This window comes from Taudactylus pleione, unplaced genomic scaffold (assembly GCF_031769625.1).
Source record: "Taudactylus pleione unplaced genomic scaffold, aTauple2 ptg000005l, whole genome shotgun sequence".
Taxonomy (NCBI): Eukaryota; Metazoa; Chordata; class Amphibia; order Anura; family Myobatrachidae; genus Taudactylus; species Taudactylus pleione.
Genome location: NW_028284408.1, coordinates 7632031 through 7651193, shown reverse-complemented (window position 1 = coordinate 7651193; position 19163 = coordinate 7632031). Strand labels below are relative to the sequence as shown.

The following is a 19163-nucleotide window of genomic DNA, read 5'->3' as shown; positions in this document are numbered from 1 at the left end:
TCATCTTTTTTTAGGCATTTTTCTAATCTTTTAGATATATTAACAGGTCATACATGCACTGGTGTAACTACCGTAAGTGCTGGGGGGTGCGGCTGCTATGGGGCCCGGGCCGTCTACAGGGGCCCGGCCATCCCCCTGCACCTACACTGCCAGGCAAGCCGTGGTTGCGTCTCTCCTCACTGAGTGGTATTGGGAGGAGGTGTGGCCATGATCCGGAGATATCCCAGTAGGCTCAGCACGTCCACGCCTCCTCCCAGCATCAGTCAGTGAGGAGAGATGGAGGAGACCGGGTGAGGAGGTGTGCCTGCCCTGAAGGAGGACAACCATGGAGCAGAGGTAAGTCAAGGAGAGGAGTGGAGGGTGAGGGGGATGGAGCTGCAGTGAGGGGGGTGGGAGACCTAGGGTGTCCTGTGAAAAGTTTACTATGGAGCCCCCCTAGGTCTAGTTATGCCCCTTTATACATTGCAATGGTAACAAGTCAAGGGGCCATTGATATAAATACTTCTGTATTCATGCATCAAAGATCTAGATTACAGGGCTTGTTATGGCATCACTAGATTAGTACTGGATGTATTCTTTAAATTGATATGCAATAAGGAGGGAATTTCAGGCCACAGAATAAATGCAAATAAAGCTGTCATCTATGCATAGTAAAAACAGATATTTTGTAGGATAAACCAATATTCTTGAGGGAACCCATTGATTAGGATGTGGGATATAAAGTGAACGTGAATATGGGGCTTGAGCACACACTCAGCAGTGTGCCTGGTTTAAGACATCCCTAACTGCTTTTCAACCTTTTAAAAACTCCTATGAATTGCCATGCTACTACCACAAGAGCTGTGCATAGCAGCAGTGAATGGTCATACCTCCAAATATCTCGAATGTCAGGACAAATGTGTTGGACAGGTTTGTCAAATTTAACATCCTAAAAATAAACCAAGTTTCTGTGGATGTATCCACATGAAATGATCACACCCTTTTCTAAATCAGTTACTGCTTGGATCCTCTTGCTATTGAATCTAATAAATATCTTGTAATGTTATATGATATCTCTTTTTGCATTTACTATAGCTCATCCCATTGGAAGGTTTACAGCCCAATACAGACGCCAAGAGGTATATTTACTAAAGTGAGAGTTTTTAGAAGTGGAGATGTTGCCCATAGCAGCCAATCAGATTCTAGCTATTATCTTCTAGAAAGTGCTACCGTAGTTAAATGTTGAGTTGAATGTGATAGGTTGCTATGGGCAACATCTCCACTTCTAAAAGCTCTCACTTTAGTAAATATACCCCCAACTATTTTGAGAGGCAGATCCTTGAGCTTCCCATAAAAAAAACAGGTTCATTTGTACTAAAATAGGCAAATGACATTGTCACATGTATTGCATGGATACAATTTTTTATGTTTGTAAAAAACTCTTTTAACCCCACAGCTAATTAATCACGCTACATGGGAAATAGCTATTCAATTAATTAGCCTTTTCCCTGTATGGTAAACACTGGGTTAATGTGCACTAAACCTATAATTACACGGAAAATGCAGAATCAATATGATTCATCCCGCAATACACTACAGAATCTGCATTTTAACAAGGATTTCCCCTTGCAGCTCCTGAGGCTGTGAGGAAAAATCCTGCCTCTGGTAATTAGCGCATGGGGTTCTTGTAGCTAATTGAATCAGGCAGCGCGATCAATTAGCTGTGGGGTAAAACACATAACTAATTGAATTCCCCCTTTAATCTATATTTGCCAATATTTCTGACTCTGAGGGTTATTTGTTGAGATGGAAAATTTGTACTCATTTCAAGCTTCAATTAGCTTAATCTGTTTTGTGCAATTTCTACAAGACAATGCGTATCTTTCTGTTGTTCCCCTGCTTATATTTCATCCACGTACTTATATAATCAGAGTTATTGTTTCATTCCAGTGGGGTACGATAAAGCTCTTTTGTGGCCTCTTACTGATGCTGTAAAAGCATAGTTGAAAAGTACAGAAAAACCAGGGACTATAATACAGTAAATTTGATTCCAGGCCTGATTTAGAGACTCAAATATGCTATTGGTTGCAAAGTTTACCCGAGCATAATGATACCCACTGTTGCCTTCTCATATGCGTACAACATCGCTTACATGCATAAATATCGGTAACATCGCTGCACATCGAGTAGCCATCTTGCCCTAGCGGAAGGTCTGAGCTGATGCAGCCTTGGGAGCTCTCCTGGCATGCAGAGCTGTGTAGGAGATCGCAGTAACTATATGCACACCCATGAAATGGTGTTCAAACGGACAGACACGATTTTCAGTAATCCCCCCCCCGTCACCACCTCCAAACGCTGACAGTCTGTCACTCATTTTGCGATGGATTCCTCTGTGTGTCCGTAGTCGCAATGCAATTACAGCACACATGCAGTGCGGCTTATACACATGCGCAACTGCAAACAAACGCTCAAAATGCGTCCATAATCGTCATTGCATTCAGCTCTGAATCAGGCTCTCAGTTACATTGCAGGATAGCATACACAAGACAGTACAGCAATGACATGGAGGAAATCCCCTTTAACCATAATATAATGCACAGTACAAGTGATACAAGTGCTACTATTATTCATTGCTGTGAATCATACTGTACATTTGGCAGTGTGCTTTCAGAAATAGGGTTCTATTATTTCATGTCTCTATTTAAACCCCAAACTGAGCTAAATATGAAAAGACTATTGTAATTCATTCTGCATCTTCACTATGTATGTGTGCATGCTTGAAGCATTCATGAAAACATAAAGGGCATAGACTCATGTAATGAGTTCTGCATTGTATGGAAATTGCTCATTTAAAACCCAATCCTTGAATAATACAGTATATTTTAGTTTACAGAATAGATAAATATAAAATAGCATTTAAAGTGATATTTTGTAAACATAATATAGAACTATTTAATCTTTAATGTAATATAACAGACATTTTTCAATAGTGTTTACTCTTTTAATAAACTGAAGAATCTTTTTATACATATTCGGCACATAACCGTATATATTACTTGTAAGACGTAGTCAGTAACCAGTTTGTATTGTATTATGGTGAGCATTGTTCTATGTGGTTTCTAAGGTCTCCCCTCTGTCCAATAATGACATTATTATATCAGGTTTTACTTTTTAGAAGTTAGAATGCGACATTTGTTCCAACTATGAGGGTGGTTCAATAAATAAAGTAACAAGACCTTTCATTGCATAAATATATTCAACTTGTACATATAAAGTATGTATAATCAATTGTATGTCCTTGGCACAGATTATTTTTTCACATGTCAGGGCTGAAGGGAACATGGTCCAGTACCTCCCAATGGTAGTGCCATAACAACTCATGCGTGCAGTTGCCTGAGTGTGGCCTGGCATTATTGTGAAGCAATACGACATTTGTTTGCAACAACCCAAGGACAATTTCAACTAACTGACAACTGGCTCAATGTGTCACAATAGCAGGCAGCATTCACAGTATCTCCCTTGGGGAGGAAATTAACAAGAAGCACGCACTTTTGGTCCCAAAACACGATCGCCATGACCTTCTTTGGTTATGGAATTGTTTTGAATTTCTTTGAAGTTGAGGACAATATGTGTTTCCATGTCATGGATGCTTGCATGAGAGACAGTCCCATCCTATTGGTTTCAAAGGCAATGCACCAAACCCAAACCTATTTCTGTGACATGTCATTATCATCGTACACCTTGACAAGTTGGCGATGCATTTCAGCTGCTGATTTGCCCTTTAGACACAGAAATCTGATCACACTATCCACCTTGATGGTTGACCATGTTCCACTAGCCCCACCATCTTAAAACTGATGTTGGGACAGTATGACTGATATGAGACGTAGTCCAATGGCCGAAAGAGAAACCGTGGTTTACCTGCCTGACCTGGGGATACATTAGAATGAAGTAGAGAACATTATTACACATGAGAGGTCTTGTTACCTTACTTATAGTTAACTCTTTAAAATCCGCTATGTTTTCTCTAGCAATTACCTATGAATACTTATGTTACAAGGCTGTCCTTCCAATATATTATTAGCCTGGCACTGTTGTCCACATATCGCTTACACATATGGGAACCTTTTATTTCTATTTTTATTCAGTCAGGACTATCACAGTCCTTGTAGCATGCTTCTTGAGATGATATTTATTCTTTCTGTCCATTGCATACATTGTTGTCATTCAAAGTGCCATTTAATGAAATATTATTTAGGTGCTTCATAACATGATTCATAGCAATAGTTTGACTTAGTGGCATATTTATCTGCATATCAGATGTGGATAGGATGTGATAAAATTGCACAAAATTGCAATGCTATATGTGAATACATTGCATGGATGTATCAAATATCACACACAGGGACAGAGGTTGTGAGAAAGCACTGTCCCTGCGAATCCTCTCTGCACAGTTCTCAGGGTACTTTTCACAAAAAAATACCCTGAGACTGTGCCTGTGCATGTGCTGCTTGCTACCACTACCCACCCACTTAACCAACCCCAACCCCTCCGCCTCTCTGTTTGCACTGACCTAGGTAATCCGGTGAGCTCCTTTGTGAGTCCGGAAAACTATCAAAAGGCTTCTGCTCTATGACCCTTGTCATCTGATGTGTGCTGTAACTGAGATGCAGGGTTACAGCACACATCAGGTGACCGGGGTTGCAGAGAAGGAGCCCGATGATCAACTGACTGGAGTCCCAATGGAGCTCACCGGATCACTGATCACCAGTCCCTGGGTGCAGGTAAGTTTTTCTATTTTAGTTTTTTTTTTGCACTGTTTTCAGCTTGTGGTCTATTTAGACACACAAGGCTGACCACTGGTGCTGGTTACTGGCTCTGCTCTGCCTATCAGAGCAGAGCAGGAGTCTGTGAAACAGGGAAAGTCCTAATAACGCAATCTCCAGGTGGTGTTATTATCACGAGGCTTTCCCTTTTATTTTTTTACAGTTTAACTTTAGTACAATTATGGAAAATGCGTTCTGCTTACTAAAATAATGTGATCATTAGGGCTTGCAGGAGAATTTAGTGAATTATCCTACAATTGCCCTTTACATTTAGTACATTTAGGTGATACTAAAATAATGTAAAATAAGGTGTGAAAACAAAACAATCGCTTTCACAATATTGCTTTAAAAATGATATTGACAAATATGCTCCTTACTGTGCCACATACATTCATACAATTCAGGGAAAAATATTTAGCAATAAATAAAATTGTTTACTTGAAGTATGAAAATTAGCTTTGGCCATAATCATAAGTAATTTCTGTGGAGTGGGAGAGGGGGTGTAGTAATTTCAATCTCTAGTTCTGATAAGATCTAGAATGTTTTCCATGCAAGTGTAAAACCACTGCTACACAACATAGAGCATATAATTATAGTCATTCCATGTTCTGAAATACCATTAATGTAAATGTTAGTCAACATTTTTACTCGAGTCATGTATACATTAAGGAAAACCTGGTGTCTGTGTGTATCAGAGAAATGTGCTCTAGAAATCAATAAGTAATACATTGCTTACAGCTGCGCATGGCCCAGAGAACATTTTGAAGGTTAAGATCCATTTTTTATTATATAAAAATGTTTAATGCAAATTGACTTATTATACCTACATGTTTTATTGAACATTTATACAAAATTGACAACAATCCCTATACTGTATATCTAATACAATCTATTTTTCTGTTTTAAACCAACAGTTTGTTACTCTGTTTATACATATTACACACTACTATAGCAGCTAAAACAACACCAATAACCCCACAATGGTCCCAAATATTGTGGGACCGTCCAGATTTCTATTGGGTCAAAACAGGTGTAATGTCAGGAAATAGCACACTTATAAAATGTATGAATTGTTGAGTGCTTAATTTTGTAGTTGTGATTATGGTAAGGTATGTGCACATTGAGGGCCTGATTCAGACCCGCTCGCGAGCGCTGAGCGCTCGCAAGCGGGTCGATGTTGCCCAAGAGCGCATGCGCACGACGGAGATGGCTCCGTCGTGCGCATGCGCGAGACCCGAATAACGACGGCCAAGCCATCGTTATGGGTCTCGCACCACAGGGGGCATGCTGTGGATGGTGATTGACAGCACGCCCCCTCTGGTAGGCGTGCCGAGGGCATGGCTGCCCAGACGGAGGCGTTCCCATAGGAACGCCTACCGTCTTGGGCCGGCCCCATTGACATCACTAGTGATGTCAGTGGGAGTGCTTTTGGCTCCGATAGAGCCAAAAGCACTCCAGGGCTTGCGGCAGATGAGACTCTACCACAAGGGTCTCGTCGCAAGCCCGATGGTCGTAATGGTCTTGACCATCGCGACCATCATTTTGGCCACTCGCTATAGCTGTGGGTGGTCACCCACCGCTATGCGAGTGGCCAGGAGGCCCCTCCAAAGAGTAAGAGGGACAGCCCTGATTCAGAGCGAGCGCTCTGTCAGAGCGTCCGGCTCTGAATCAGGGCCTGAGGCTCTTATTGAGTATAAAAGCATTTGCGTAAAAAAATGCAGACGTAAAATGCATTCACCATAGAACTGTAATTGAAATAAACATGCAGAGTTGGAAAAATCACAGGATGCTTGCAGCTCTGCACCACAGGCATATAAGCCAGGTATACATCAGGCATACGTCAGATACACTAACACCTAATTGTTTGTACTTTTGTTTTGATAGGAAAATAAGTGGTTGCTATTATGTTTGAATAAAATATAAAAATCTCCTTATGAAAAAAGCAGGTATAACGAAAACATCTTGCACAAATGCAATGGCATAATCATATATGCACGATCAATAAAAATATAACTCTATCAGTTTCAATGGTAAATCTATATTCAGCCAATCAGATGCCGTTAGCTAGTGCTGGCAACTGTTTCTGTTATCATCAGCATGTATTCACACCTGCCCTCAGGCTCCTTAAATTGATATAGCTTTGATAGGCATATATGCGTCTATGTGCTGGTCGGTATTATTTGAGAGAACTGTACTCAGCCTACGTTAAACAGCTCTTTCCCTTCCCTACACTGCATTTCCCATTGTAAGCAAGCACAAGTATCAGTTGTGAGCAAATATGCATGTGTAGAGCCACTATTAATGCTGCACAATCTGACATATGTCCAGCACAGCATTAGCCCTCTTGTGTATACTGATATGTAATTCTTTTTATTTCCCAAACCCATTTTCCATTACATTTCTAATTGGGTGAATTTTACGTAGCAGATTAAATTAAACAAAAAATATGTGGGTCCATAATGAAAATGTTTGTATATAATGATATCTATAAAATAAAATGGAGAAGTGAGTAAATTCAAGTGGGGAAATATAAGATAAAGGACTTCAGTTCACCATACTTCTAACAACCTGTACAGTCTTACTAATGACATCATTAGATCTTCGTTATTGAAAACCGTTTTAATAACACAAGGCCACAAGCAAGATTAAAGAGCATTAACTCCTAGAAAAAGAGGGTAATTTTTAAGATCAGCCATTTATGTAAACACTCGCTGTGCAACATTAAACATTACCTTAGGCTTTATGCTTCATTAATTAAGTGCATTCTCAGTGGTACTTAAGTGTTTTTTTTTTTTTTTTTTAAATGTTGATGGTGCATCGCCGCATGATATAATATACAGTGCAGTCAAGAATGTCAATATGTCAGCTGCTAGAGATACAGACTGTGTTCATGTACAGTGTTGATGCTTTTCCTCATTCCCCGTCATCTTATATTGTTTGTCGGTATTCCATTGTATGTGCCTTTTGAAGCTGCAATGATTTATACAAAGAGAACTCAGATTGTAATTGGCAGAAGCCCATGCATTTTGTCTCCAGCGAATAACATTAGATCGTTAATAGAACTATTAAATTACATTTTTTTTTCACTTGGCAACTGTTATCATTAATATTATTGTTTGCATGCCATGGCGTTATACAGCAACAACTATTAATATGGATGAGATTTAATTATGGAGATTAAATTATCCATACATGAAGTGCTTTTTGAGCAAAATAGAAAAAAAAACATGCCCACAAGAGATTGTGTGTAAAGTCTTTCTCTTAATTTTCATATTATTTGGTTGATTTCCTAAATTCTAATTATATAAATTTATGTGCCAAAATATCTGGTAATTATGTCCTTTAATCAATATAAATGAACAGTAGTAAATTATTTACTTCTTTTTATAAAGAAATCATGTAATATTTGTTTACAATATATCCCCACAAATATTCCATCATCATAGCCTACTAATGAACATACGATGGGAACAGTGGGAAAAGTGTCAAGATTTATTTTAACAGGTAGTTATTGGACACACTGTATTTAATTTAGATTTCCAGAGTGCTTAATTTTATTTGAGTATGTAATTAAATTGAACAATGTAACAATTAGGAGAATATCTGAATTGTTAATAATCTGTATCCTAAAAAGCTCTTTTGCTTGGCAGACTGTTTGTCCACATGTAATCATATATGTGAATATTTGTTTATATATTTGCTTTATTCTTTATTCACAGACAGACAATTTCCCTGCTGAGTCCAATTACATAGGAAGCAGACAACAGTTTGTTCAAAGGTAAGACATTTAAAATAACACTATGTATTTCCATTTGCATTCTACTGTAGCAGATCACATTTTCTCATTGTGGGACACTTAAAGTGAATTTACTTATTTTTTTTATAATAAATCAGTAGCTCAACCTTCAAAGACCCGGAAAGAGCAAGCCTAAGGGACAGTGGTCATGGAGACAGTGATCAAGCTGACAGTGATCAAGACACTAACAAAGGTTCCTGCTGTGACATGTCTGTTAGAGAGGCCCTTAAGATGAAAACCACTTCAGCTAAATGCCAGCCACTGGAGCAAGGTGAGTAACTGCTGTATTGTAATGCTAAGTAAAGGGTTAATTATCCTCCTACACAATATCTGTTTCGAACTAAATGTCAACTACTGGATCAAGGTGGCTAACCTCTCCATTGTAATACTAAGGGGTTAAACCATCTGTTCTGCAGCATGCTTATTAAAGACAGATATAATACGTACACAGGATTAGATCTACTGACTGTTTAGACCATCACATCAAGAAAATTGGATTTTTAAAAATGTTTTATTTAACACCATTCAGCCTTCAGTTGTCCATTTTGCAATCTCTCTAAGTATAAAGCATTTGGTTAACATACACATCATTAAAAAAATGTTTAAAATAAAAATATATTAAAAAAAATGTTTTAAAATGTGATAACCTCTGATTGATTATATCCACTGTTAAAAGCAAACATTTGTTATGTTAATTAACAGAAAATAATATTTATCTTTTACGGCTCTCCATACACTACTCTTCACCAGTCCTGTTTTCTGATGGGAAAATGTGACCTTATTTATTTTAAAGTGGCCATCGCTATAAGGGGGCAGGGGTACAGTCTGGTGGACTGGAGTGTAGAAAAGTCTGAGTAGCAGCCAAATTTACCCCATTTATATTTTATTTTTATAGCTGAGAAGTATTGGGAGACGTTAACTTTCTACTATGGTAGTGGCCATTTTCATTTTGAGCCATTCAGTTATGTACCCCATAACAATACATAACTTCTGCAAATGTAATCATATTAAATTAAACAGGCCTGAAGTCACTTCAGGTGTGGAGCAAAAATAACAAGCAATCTTAATAAAAATTAGTTTGGAATCAACCAGAATTCTATAGGCTTTGTCAGAAATCACAGCAGACTGATGACTGCTTTTGACAAACAGATAACTATGTTCACATCTGGTGTACTCGCTCAGCATGAGCTGTAAACAGCCATATATCCATATTGACCAGTGCACAGGGGCGTATCTATGGGTGCAGGGTGTGCGGTGCAGTTGGGCCCCTGTGTCCAGGGGGTGCCCGCACCACACACCCTGCACCCATACTTTGTCATACTTACCTCTCCGAAGTCCTGCGTCTGATCTCCCAGCGCTGTTCAAACGTCTGAAAATGCCAGCCGTGGCCATTTTTCCGGCGTTTTCCATATGTGATGTGAGAGGATCGCCAGAAAAATGGTGGCTGTGCCATTTCCCCGGTAATCTGCGCATGCGCGATAGACTCTGGGCACAATCTAGTGCCCAGTCTATTGATTCTGCGGTGTCCGGCCAGTCGGCTGCCGGACACCGGAGTGAGAGGAGGGAGCCCATGACGGGGGATGCACACGGGCCTCCTCTTCCCTAAAGATACCCCTGTAAGTGCAGTTCAATGACAGAATCTGATGGTCTGGGAGCTGCTTTTGGAGTGATTGCTTTAAGAGAGCATACTTGTATATGACACTATCAGCAAGTGAATTGTACAATGCCTATGCACTGAATGTCAGACTGAAAATTTAGATACAGGGTCAGCAAACTGGATATTTTTTTAAGGTGACAGCCTTTATAATAGGATATGTCAATATGATATTGTTGTTATCCCCTGTTAAATTACAAAAGCAAACTTATTATTTCTGTAATTCGGATTTGAATTAATGTTCTTATAATAATCCACTGTATGAGATTTTCTCCTTTGCAGTGTTTGTTTTAGCAAATAATGTTTTATGAAGAAAACACACAGCCCAGATAGCCAGCAGCATGCAGTGCTCAATATATTTTCAGCAGAAATTTCACATGGAACTTCAGTACACTTGTATAGGTAATGAAATGTAGAAAAAAAAGTTTAAACCAAATCAATACACAAGACAACAGTTTGCCATGATTGTGACTCAAGAGTACTCAATAGCCCAAGGTGTGTTTGTAGATATGTATACTATAAACCCAAAGTTACTAGACTTACATGTCTATCCTGAGACATCCCCCTTTATACTGTATTTGGTGGTAACAGTGGGAAGAAAGGATATCTTATATAGCTACTACTGTACATTATCATTTATTTTTCTGTTTTATATTGTACAAATGAATGCTATTCAAAATGATTCCTCCCTTAACAGTTGATCTGTGTTTATAGGTTCAATTAATTTATGTCATAATCTATATTCTCTAAGTTAATTGCTTATTTTATATATCAGATCAATGTTTTCAGGTATAAGTCATTAATGACTAATTAGGTCAATAGTCATCTTCTCTAAAGGTTCTCATCAGCAACAAATGTACATGGAAATATTACATGTCATGTGATAGTCTAATTACTAATGTTTATAGCTGGACTTTTAGTTTTTCCACAGATAGCATAGTATTTGAATTTGCTATGCTTTCAGAAAATATGTATTAAATTAATATGAATGTACCAAATAGACTGATAAAACAAACTGGAACACTAAATCATTTTACTTGCCATGCAACAGTATCAGATGCACTTAAGGAGTGCATAAAAATAAACATTGTAACTTCAAAAGATTAGGCACCCTTCTATTTAATTCATTATTACTTTTTTAAGACTTCAAAACTTGGTTGCCCATTAGGTCTTAAAGCCAGATGAAGACAGTGCCAGAGCTTAATAAATTAGCTGATCCTTCAAACCTCTAAGAAAGTTTCTAACTACCCTCAGCAATTATGGGCTCCTATTAACAGTTGTCTAAGGACTTGAAAATAAAGATAATAGACTGTTACTAAGCAGAGAAAAGCTATACACATATAGGAACAGAATCAAGTAGATTCAAGCTGCCTCTGCAAGATCACACTGCACATATAAATTCAATTACACTATATGATTTCTGCTCACACTTCCATACTCTGTGAGCAAAAATGTGTTGAGAGACACATTCCACAAGGCCACTGGAAGCCAAATCCGATTAAGCTCAGGGATATCTGAATCATCTCCATAATCTTTTTCTAAACCATATTTACCTACTCCTCAGAATATCTGTGAAATTCAGGAAGGGAAGAAGGGCGACTTTTGGAAAAGTAGGCCAGCTTCCCGTAAGACTCTCACATCACGTCGAAAATAGTCAATGTTGGGGTTTGATGATTTGATGTGCTTGAATTGCATCATTGTGACCCCACCTCAAATTTTTTATGCAGTGAATCATGGCTCTTTAAAATTACATTTACAAAGAGAAGACTGGTTCACAGTACAGTGTTCTCTTCAAAAACACCACACCAATGCTAACCATAAAGGCAAAACCATTATCCTTTGGAGTTGGTAGAAAAAAGAAGAAATGATTCAGCTGACTATAAACAAATCCACGTGCTAATGTTCCAAAGTCAGTGAAGAAATGGAAACTGAAAAGAGTTGGATATTTCAGCAAAACAATGATACAAAATTTAACCATGAAGAATTTGTTAACTAAATGTTATGATTTGAAATGGCCCTCACAGACCCCAGATTAATTATTATGAAAATAAACATGCTGTTCATGCAAGAAGACTTACACATATTTCTGAGCTAAAGTTCAGCAACAAACAGTGGGGAAAAAAATCATAAAGCAAGAATAGAAAGACTCTTCGAAGGCTACAAGGACGATGAGACATGACATAATTAACTTAATCACTGAAGCTTTTATTAACCCTGTGCTGAGTCTATTTTTGCACTGTTTGGATCAGTCACATTCCAACATCAGTATCAATCATTTGTGTATAAATTACCCTTCTGGAAGAAATCGATTTAAAAGTGCCACTGTTTGGATTCAGAAAGTGTATCCCTCACATCACAGTGATTCTCATATAAAGTTGAATGTACATTTATTTCCTTTGTGTTAAATATGTCTTTCCTTACTGCACATGTGTACAAAAAATGCGTACATACACTTCCATCCACAGATGCGATCACATGTTACACTCATGAATCTTTACACTCTAAAATGTTGAACAGAAAAGGGAAACGTGTGCCAGTGTAGGCCAAGTACAGTAAGGGCATGACCACTTAGTGCTACCAAGCCAAAGTTAGACACAGCAGACTTAATAGAGAGAAGCCATCACTGTGTCTAGCAGAGGCTTCTAAACCCTGATTAAAATCTACCAGGATTGTTTTAGTGGAATATCATTGATGAACAATGGCGGCTCCAGGGGTGGGGCTGCAGCACAGTCCAAAATTCAAATAGGGAAGCCACACCAACTACCAGTGAGTCCTGGCCTGCGATGTTTGGCAGCATTTGGAGAGGCAGTTGGTGTGGTTCCCCTATTTGAATTTTGCACTGCGCTGCAGCCCCACCTCTGGAGCCACCACTGTTAATGAAGCACCAGGGACAACGATCCTGATTCACAGCTCGATTATCGGCTACCTGCTCTCTGTTGAATGAAACAAGTATCTGTCATTACACTTATTTTTGGAGTGAGAATATCTGCTACTGTAAGTGTACACCAAACCGGAGCTACTGCCTCCCGATACGTTTGCAGTCTTTACTGATAATCAATGTAATCCGATGTCCCGTGGGTTTATGTAGGATAAGGCGCTATGCTATTTTCTACATTTCATTGCTTTTCATAATAGCTATACTCAGAGGACCTTCCACAAGGAGTTTCCAAAAGAGATAAACTACACTTCAAAATTCTAAAGCTTCATAAAACGTTATTGCTGTAAGCAGCCACTCTTAAGGAGGAGCTCAATTTGAAGATCTCTCGTGATTGTGATATTTCTGGTTTAAAGGCAAATTCCTCTTACACATGAACTATGCAACTTAGAATCTGCAGTATAAAAAGGTATAACATTGTTGCAGAACTGTTTCATTATATGGACATTAGGAATGCTACATTTGTGTTGCATTACTGAATACCTTTTTATTGCCAGTTCCTGAAAATTCCTAGGACTACTTGATTTTAACAGCACCAACAGTGGAGTGAACATTCTTTTGTTTAATATCAGCAGCAGTTTTGTCTGCTAGCAGCCATATCTGTTATTGGTGCTCAACCATTTGTTGAAGATAAGTGCTCATAGTTGTTGCCATAATTACAGGAAGATCTACCCACAAAACTTATAATTATCAACAGGCTTGACAGCCTGAGCTGGTCACACTATAAAAGGGAAACCAGCAATGTGGGATCCCACCATCCTAATGTGACACAGCACAATCCTTTCAGGCATAGGCTAAATTCCCTAGGGGAACCAGACATATGGAAAAAAGTGTAGATCATAACTTAGTTGACCACTTCACTGCTAAGAGGTTTTCTCACCTCTATGCTGTGGTCATATTTTAACATTTGCACTTGTCACATTTCAACATCAATATATACAGTCTTTTTCTGTGTGGCACTATAAGTCCCAGAGGGCAATGTATTCCAAAGATCTGACTGCAATGAACTACTTAGATTAAATGTTGTTCATTGAACATTTCTAAAATTGTTATTCACTGCAGCAAGACCCTAACCAATGTGATTTTCTCACATCTGACTAATCAGAGTGAAGCTGGCATGGTCAAGATGTTCAGATGCTGTAAAAAAACGAATACCAGAATTGGGACAAAATGTGGTCTTAGTGATTTTGATTCTGGAATTATTGTTTGTGCCAAGGAGTAGTTTGCGTTTCTCAGATAGTGCTGATCCCCTGTGATTTTTATGTACGACAGTCTCTAGAGTTAACAGAGAATTGTGCGCAAAACAAAACAAACAAAGAGTAAGTAGCAGATCTGTGGCCTAAAATCCTTTGTTAATGAGAGATGTAAGAGGAGAATAGCCAGATTGGTTCAAGCCAACAGGTAGGTGACAATAATTCAAATAACTATACTTTATAACAGTGTTATCCAAAGAGCATCTATAATACAGAACATCGAACATTGAGGTGGATAGGCTACAAAGACCATACCAGATTCCACTCCTATCAGCTAAGAACGCTGAATAGACCACCTTTCAGATCTGGTAGAACAAGAGATTCTAAGCTTAAATGAGCAGTAATTGCTTGATATCAACATGAACCAGAAGGAATGTTTCCAGCACCTTGTTGAATCTCTACCACAAAGAATCCTGGCTGTTCTGAGTGCATAGGTTGTTCTATCCAAAAATAGACAGATGTCCTTTATAAAGTGTCCACTAACCAATATATATTAGGGCTCATTTTGTCAGAAGCTAATTAACCTACCTGTTTTTATGAACTAGAAAATAAATTAGAGGCTTGGAAGAAACACATGCAAAGAAGAACAAAGGGCTATAGTTGACTCGAACCCAAAATGCCTCCATCTTTATATAAGGCTGAATGTGTCACTCACTACCAGACCCTGTGTGGCCCAGCCCCTTTTGTGTATGACATCATGATGTTGCTCATAGGGGAAGGGGTCAGCCAGCACCTGGCAATGTGGCAGTGCACAGAGAATCTAGAAGATGCTGCATGCAGCTATATACATAGCAGGGTGCCTACCTATAGCATCCAAAGAATGCTATGGGTGGCACTGCTTCAGCATTACTGGTTGCAGGCTGCCATTCCAGTTACCCTGCTCGCTAGAAGCAATGGCCATAGAGCAGCGATGGTAAACCCTATCATCTGTGAGGTAGCAACAGATGCACACCCCTAGTTACAGCACTGTTCACAATGACAATTAAGCTGTTGTACATTTATTTTTAACTGGAAAAACATTGCATTCAAGCACTGTCATATGGCAACCAACCTTGAAATTCAGTGACTGTGTTATCTTTATTGACCCTAATGGAACATCGTACTGTACAAGTGTAATGATAGTGATGTTTCATTGTTGCTGGCATTCAGCATTTTTTCTTCCTGCTTCGAGAGTCATTAGATCTGCATGTGTGCGAAACCTGTAGGATTACCTTATTAATCCTCAGTCCTTTAAGCTTTATTAGAAAAGCAATGCACAACCTTTAAATTATTGATTTTAAAGTGTGGGTTTTATTTTACGACATGGTATAGTGACTCATTCCTTGAGCTGCATTAGGACAATACCTTATCTGCATATGGGGTGAGTACTTGAATATATTGATTCCACAATTTCAGTGTTTTATTTCAGTGGCTCACTGTGTGAGAGCATGTCTTACTTATTGTTTTATATCTTATGTCTACAACTTTAATAATTTATGGATTTTACATTTGCATAGTTAATAATAAAATCTCTGAATACTAATGGAGAGCAGCTATTGTGGTTGTCTAAAATATTAGCTTATTAAAGCCAATCTAACTTCACACATATTCTTGTCTGAAAGGCTAATGCCATCTTTGTGGTCTATACTGGAGAAACAACCATTACCATATGTGTGACCATTCATTAGATACCCACCCAGCAGTGATTATAGAACAATTACCTCTCCTACATCTTCAAGGTTAGAAGGGAGAGGACAAGCATATGCATTTTGTCTACAAATGTATGGCCCCAATGATTATGTTAAAAATTCAGCATCATCAGGTTAGAAATGATAAGTGCAACTTGCTTTTGGCTTCAATCAATCAAAATTAATTGATGTTACAGTATATGTGATGCTCAGGGCTGTAGAGAACGATGTCGGACCTGTGTACTGTAGGGGACATGGTCTGATTGTGCATCAAACTTGAAAAAATGTTAATTGTGGCACTGTGAAGCATTGCCGTGTGCCAGACAGAGCCAGATCCAGGAGGTGTGGGGAGCAATCAGTGCAATCGCTCACCCTGCACCTGAGCTCAATGGCAGCAGCCTTCCAGGACCCACCACAGCCCAGCAAAGAGCAGCATAGGCTGGGCTGGGCAGAGAGGCCGCTCCCACTGACAGGTAAGAGGTGGTGGGCTGGGTAATTAGTACCTGTTCCCCCTGTCCCCTCCAGGCGCCACTGTGATGCAGCGGTGAGGGCCATGCACATGTATTCATGAAGTCCTCTCAGCTATTTTCCAATAAACCCTATGGGGTCTATTTCAAACATGTAGCAGAAAAGATGAATTTATCATTTAAAGGCTCTCTAATCTTTTTGTTATTTGTAGTGTTTGAACAGAGATAATATGGGTTGTGCCCAGCATAGTGCTTTCTAATTTTTTTCACTATGGACACTCTTTTTTTTTTTCCTGGGTGCTAGAAATAAGCAAAGCATAAAAAGTGGTTGATATAATATACAAGTAGCATCAAAATATATATTTTTTTATAAAAAAAATTACATAAAAATATAGCATTATAATATATCTAGACCCCTACTTTCCTTGAAAATAATGTTTATTTGGCGGTAGAGAGGGCAAGACACTATTATTTTGAAACTGACTTTTGTTAAAAAATAATTATTCATTCAAGCAAATCATTTTTTTCGTAGTGGACTCCTTCTACACAGTGCTGTAACAGGGCTCTATGCCTCCTAAACCCATGACGTCCCTTGGACTCTTCCTGGTGGCTCTGCAGTAGCGCTAGCGGCTGCAGGGTGCCGTTCCATGCACCCTGCAAGCCACATGCAGGTATTGCTCACATGGCCAAAATGATCCACATCACCAGCAGAAACTTCCAAGTGTGCCAGCAAAGTGACTTTCTGACAAATTGACACCCTTAAAACAGTTTGATAATAACCAGAAAAATCCTTGGTGGTTGAATAATATATTATACTGTAATGTCATAACTTTGTTAGAGAAATTCTAATGTATATCTATGCAAAATTAATTTTTACCATTTCAAAATACTGTACACAGTGTTCATGTGTTTTAAAGGAAAAACAAAACAAATTTGGATATTAGATTAGTTATGACTTTTGAAATGTAAGATAACCCCAAAAATGTTCTTCTTGTTCAAAAAAAACATACTAGATAGGGCAGTTTGTTTAAGGGCAGCTCTGTGGTGATTCACTATTGTTAATCCCATTTGAGTTAGAATCTTTTTTGGAGTCTTTATAAATATATATATATGCATAACACAATATTTTATTTATTTATTACCAGTTATTTATATAGCGCACACATATTCTGCAGTGCTTTACAGAGAATATTTGACCATTCACATCAGTCCCTACCCCAGTGGAGTTTACAATCTACATTCCCACCACATGGTCACGGAATTGGATTGAAATGCTGGCAGCTGTTTATCCTCTGGTTCAAATCCCGACAGCGGTTGCCTGAAGGGACTAAATCCCGACAGCGGCACATAAGTAACCTAACCCTCCCCTCTTCCCCCCTAACCCTAACCCTCCCTTAGGAGTGCCTAACCCTAACCTCCCCCCTAGTGCCTAACCCTGACCTCCCCCAGGGGTGCCTAAACCTAACCCCCCTCCTCGTACCCTAAACCTAACCCTCCCGGGGGTGGTGCCTAAGCCTAACCCCCCCCCCCCGGTGGCGCCTAATCCTTACCCCTCCTTCGCCTAGCCTAACACTAAATCTTCCCAGGGGGTGCCTAACCCTAAGTCCCCCTGGGGTGCCCTAAACCTAACCTTCCACCCCCGTGGCTCAGACGACGGGTGCCCCAGACTTACCTCATTCAGACCTGCATCATCCTGGATTCCGCCGTCAGGATTATGATAGGCGTCGGTATCTCGACACATAATGTGAATCCCTAGCCAGCATTCTGCCATCAGGATTGTGACCGGCGGCCCATGCTCACACACATACACACTAGGATTAATTTTTGATAGGAGCCAATTCACCTACCTGTATATTTTTGGAGTGTGGGAGGAAAACGGAGTACTCAGAGGAAACCCATGCAAGCACAGGGAGAATATACAAACTCCACACAGTTAGGGCTGTAGTGTGAATATAACTGGTATAATGGTACCATCGAGAGGGGTCAAGTGAGCAAGGGGGTTCTCCAGTGCATGTAAGGTGAGTCATCAAGTGGCAAAGACTAAATCAGCAAGGGGGGTAGAGGGATTATTGATTGGTGGGTCATTCATCAGTAGTCAGGTTTCATACCACAGTTAAAGCAGATATGTACTTTTCTATGCAGTTCATGGGGTAGAAGCTCTACAAGTATGAGTATGAGACTCTTGATGTAAAACATAGTAAAGTTTAGAAAGAAAAGTGCTTCTATAAGGAGGATGCTCCTGAATCCAGAAGTGGATAATACATTTCCTGGTTACCCTAAAGATTATGAGAAGCAAACACTTACCTCATTTAGAGAAGCAAAGACTAGAGTCAGTTATACCTAATATCACCCATTGTGGGGATAGAGAGGCATAGTTATGTAAATGAGAGGGGGCATAGGGTTGTGTTTGTCTCCAAATGTGTTTAATAGATGGGCATTCACATACAATGGGTGCATCACTACAGCCACATTTTAGACAAACACTAGGAAACAGCAGTGGGGAGAAAGGTAGACTCTATGAATAATGTTCAGGAACATCTCCCAATAAGTGCTAGCAGTGAGTACTTTGAGTATTTGATCGAGGGA

At 39.2% G+C, this 19163-nt stretch overlaps 1 protein-coding gene across 2 annotated transcripts in view; it reads left to right on the top strand.

Moving 5' to 3' along the window:
* Positions 1-19163, top strand: part of PCDH17 (protocadherin 17) — a 208427-nt gene that overhangs the window by 56662 nt on the left and 132602 nt on the right. Inside the window, exons 3-4 of one of the 2 annotated variants that reach the window (XM_088481744.1) lie at positions 8525-8583; positions 8703-8872. In XM_088481744.1, coding sequence (XP_088337870.1) covers positions 8525-8583; positions 8703-8872 — 229 coding nt within the window. Of the gene's footprint in view, positions 1-8524; positions 8584-8699; positions 8873-19163 lie in introns of both variants that reach the window. The other variant, XM_088481690.1, reaches the window with a different exon arrangement.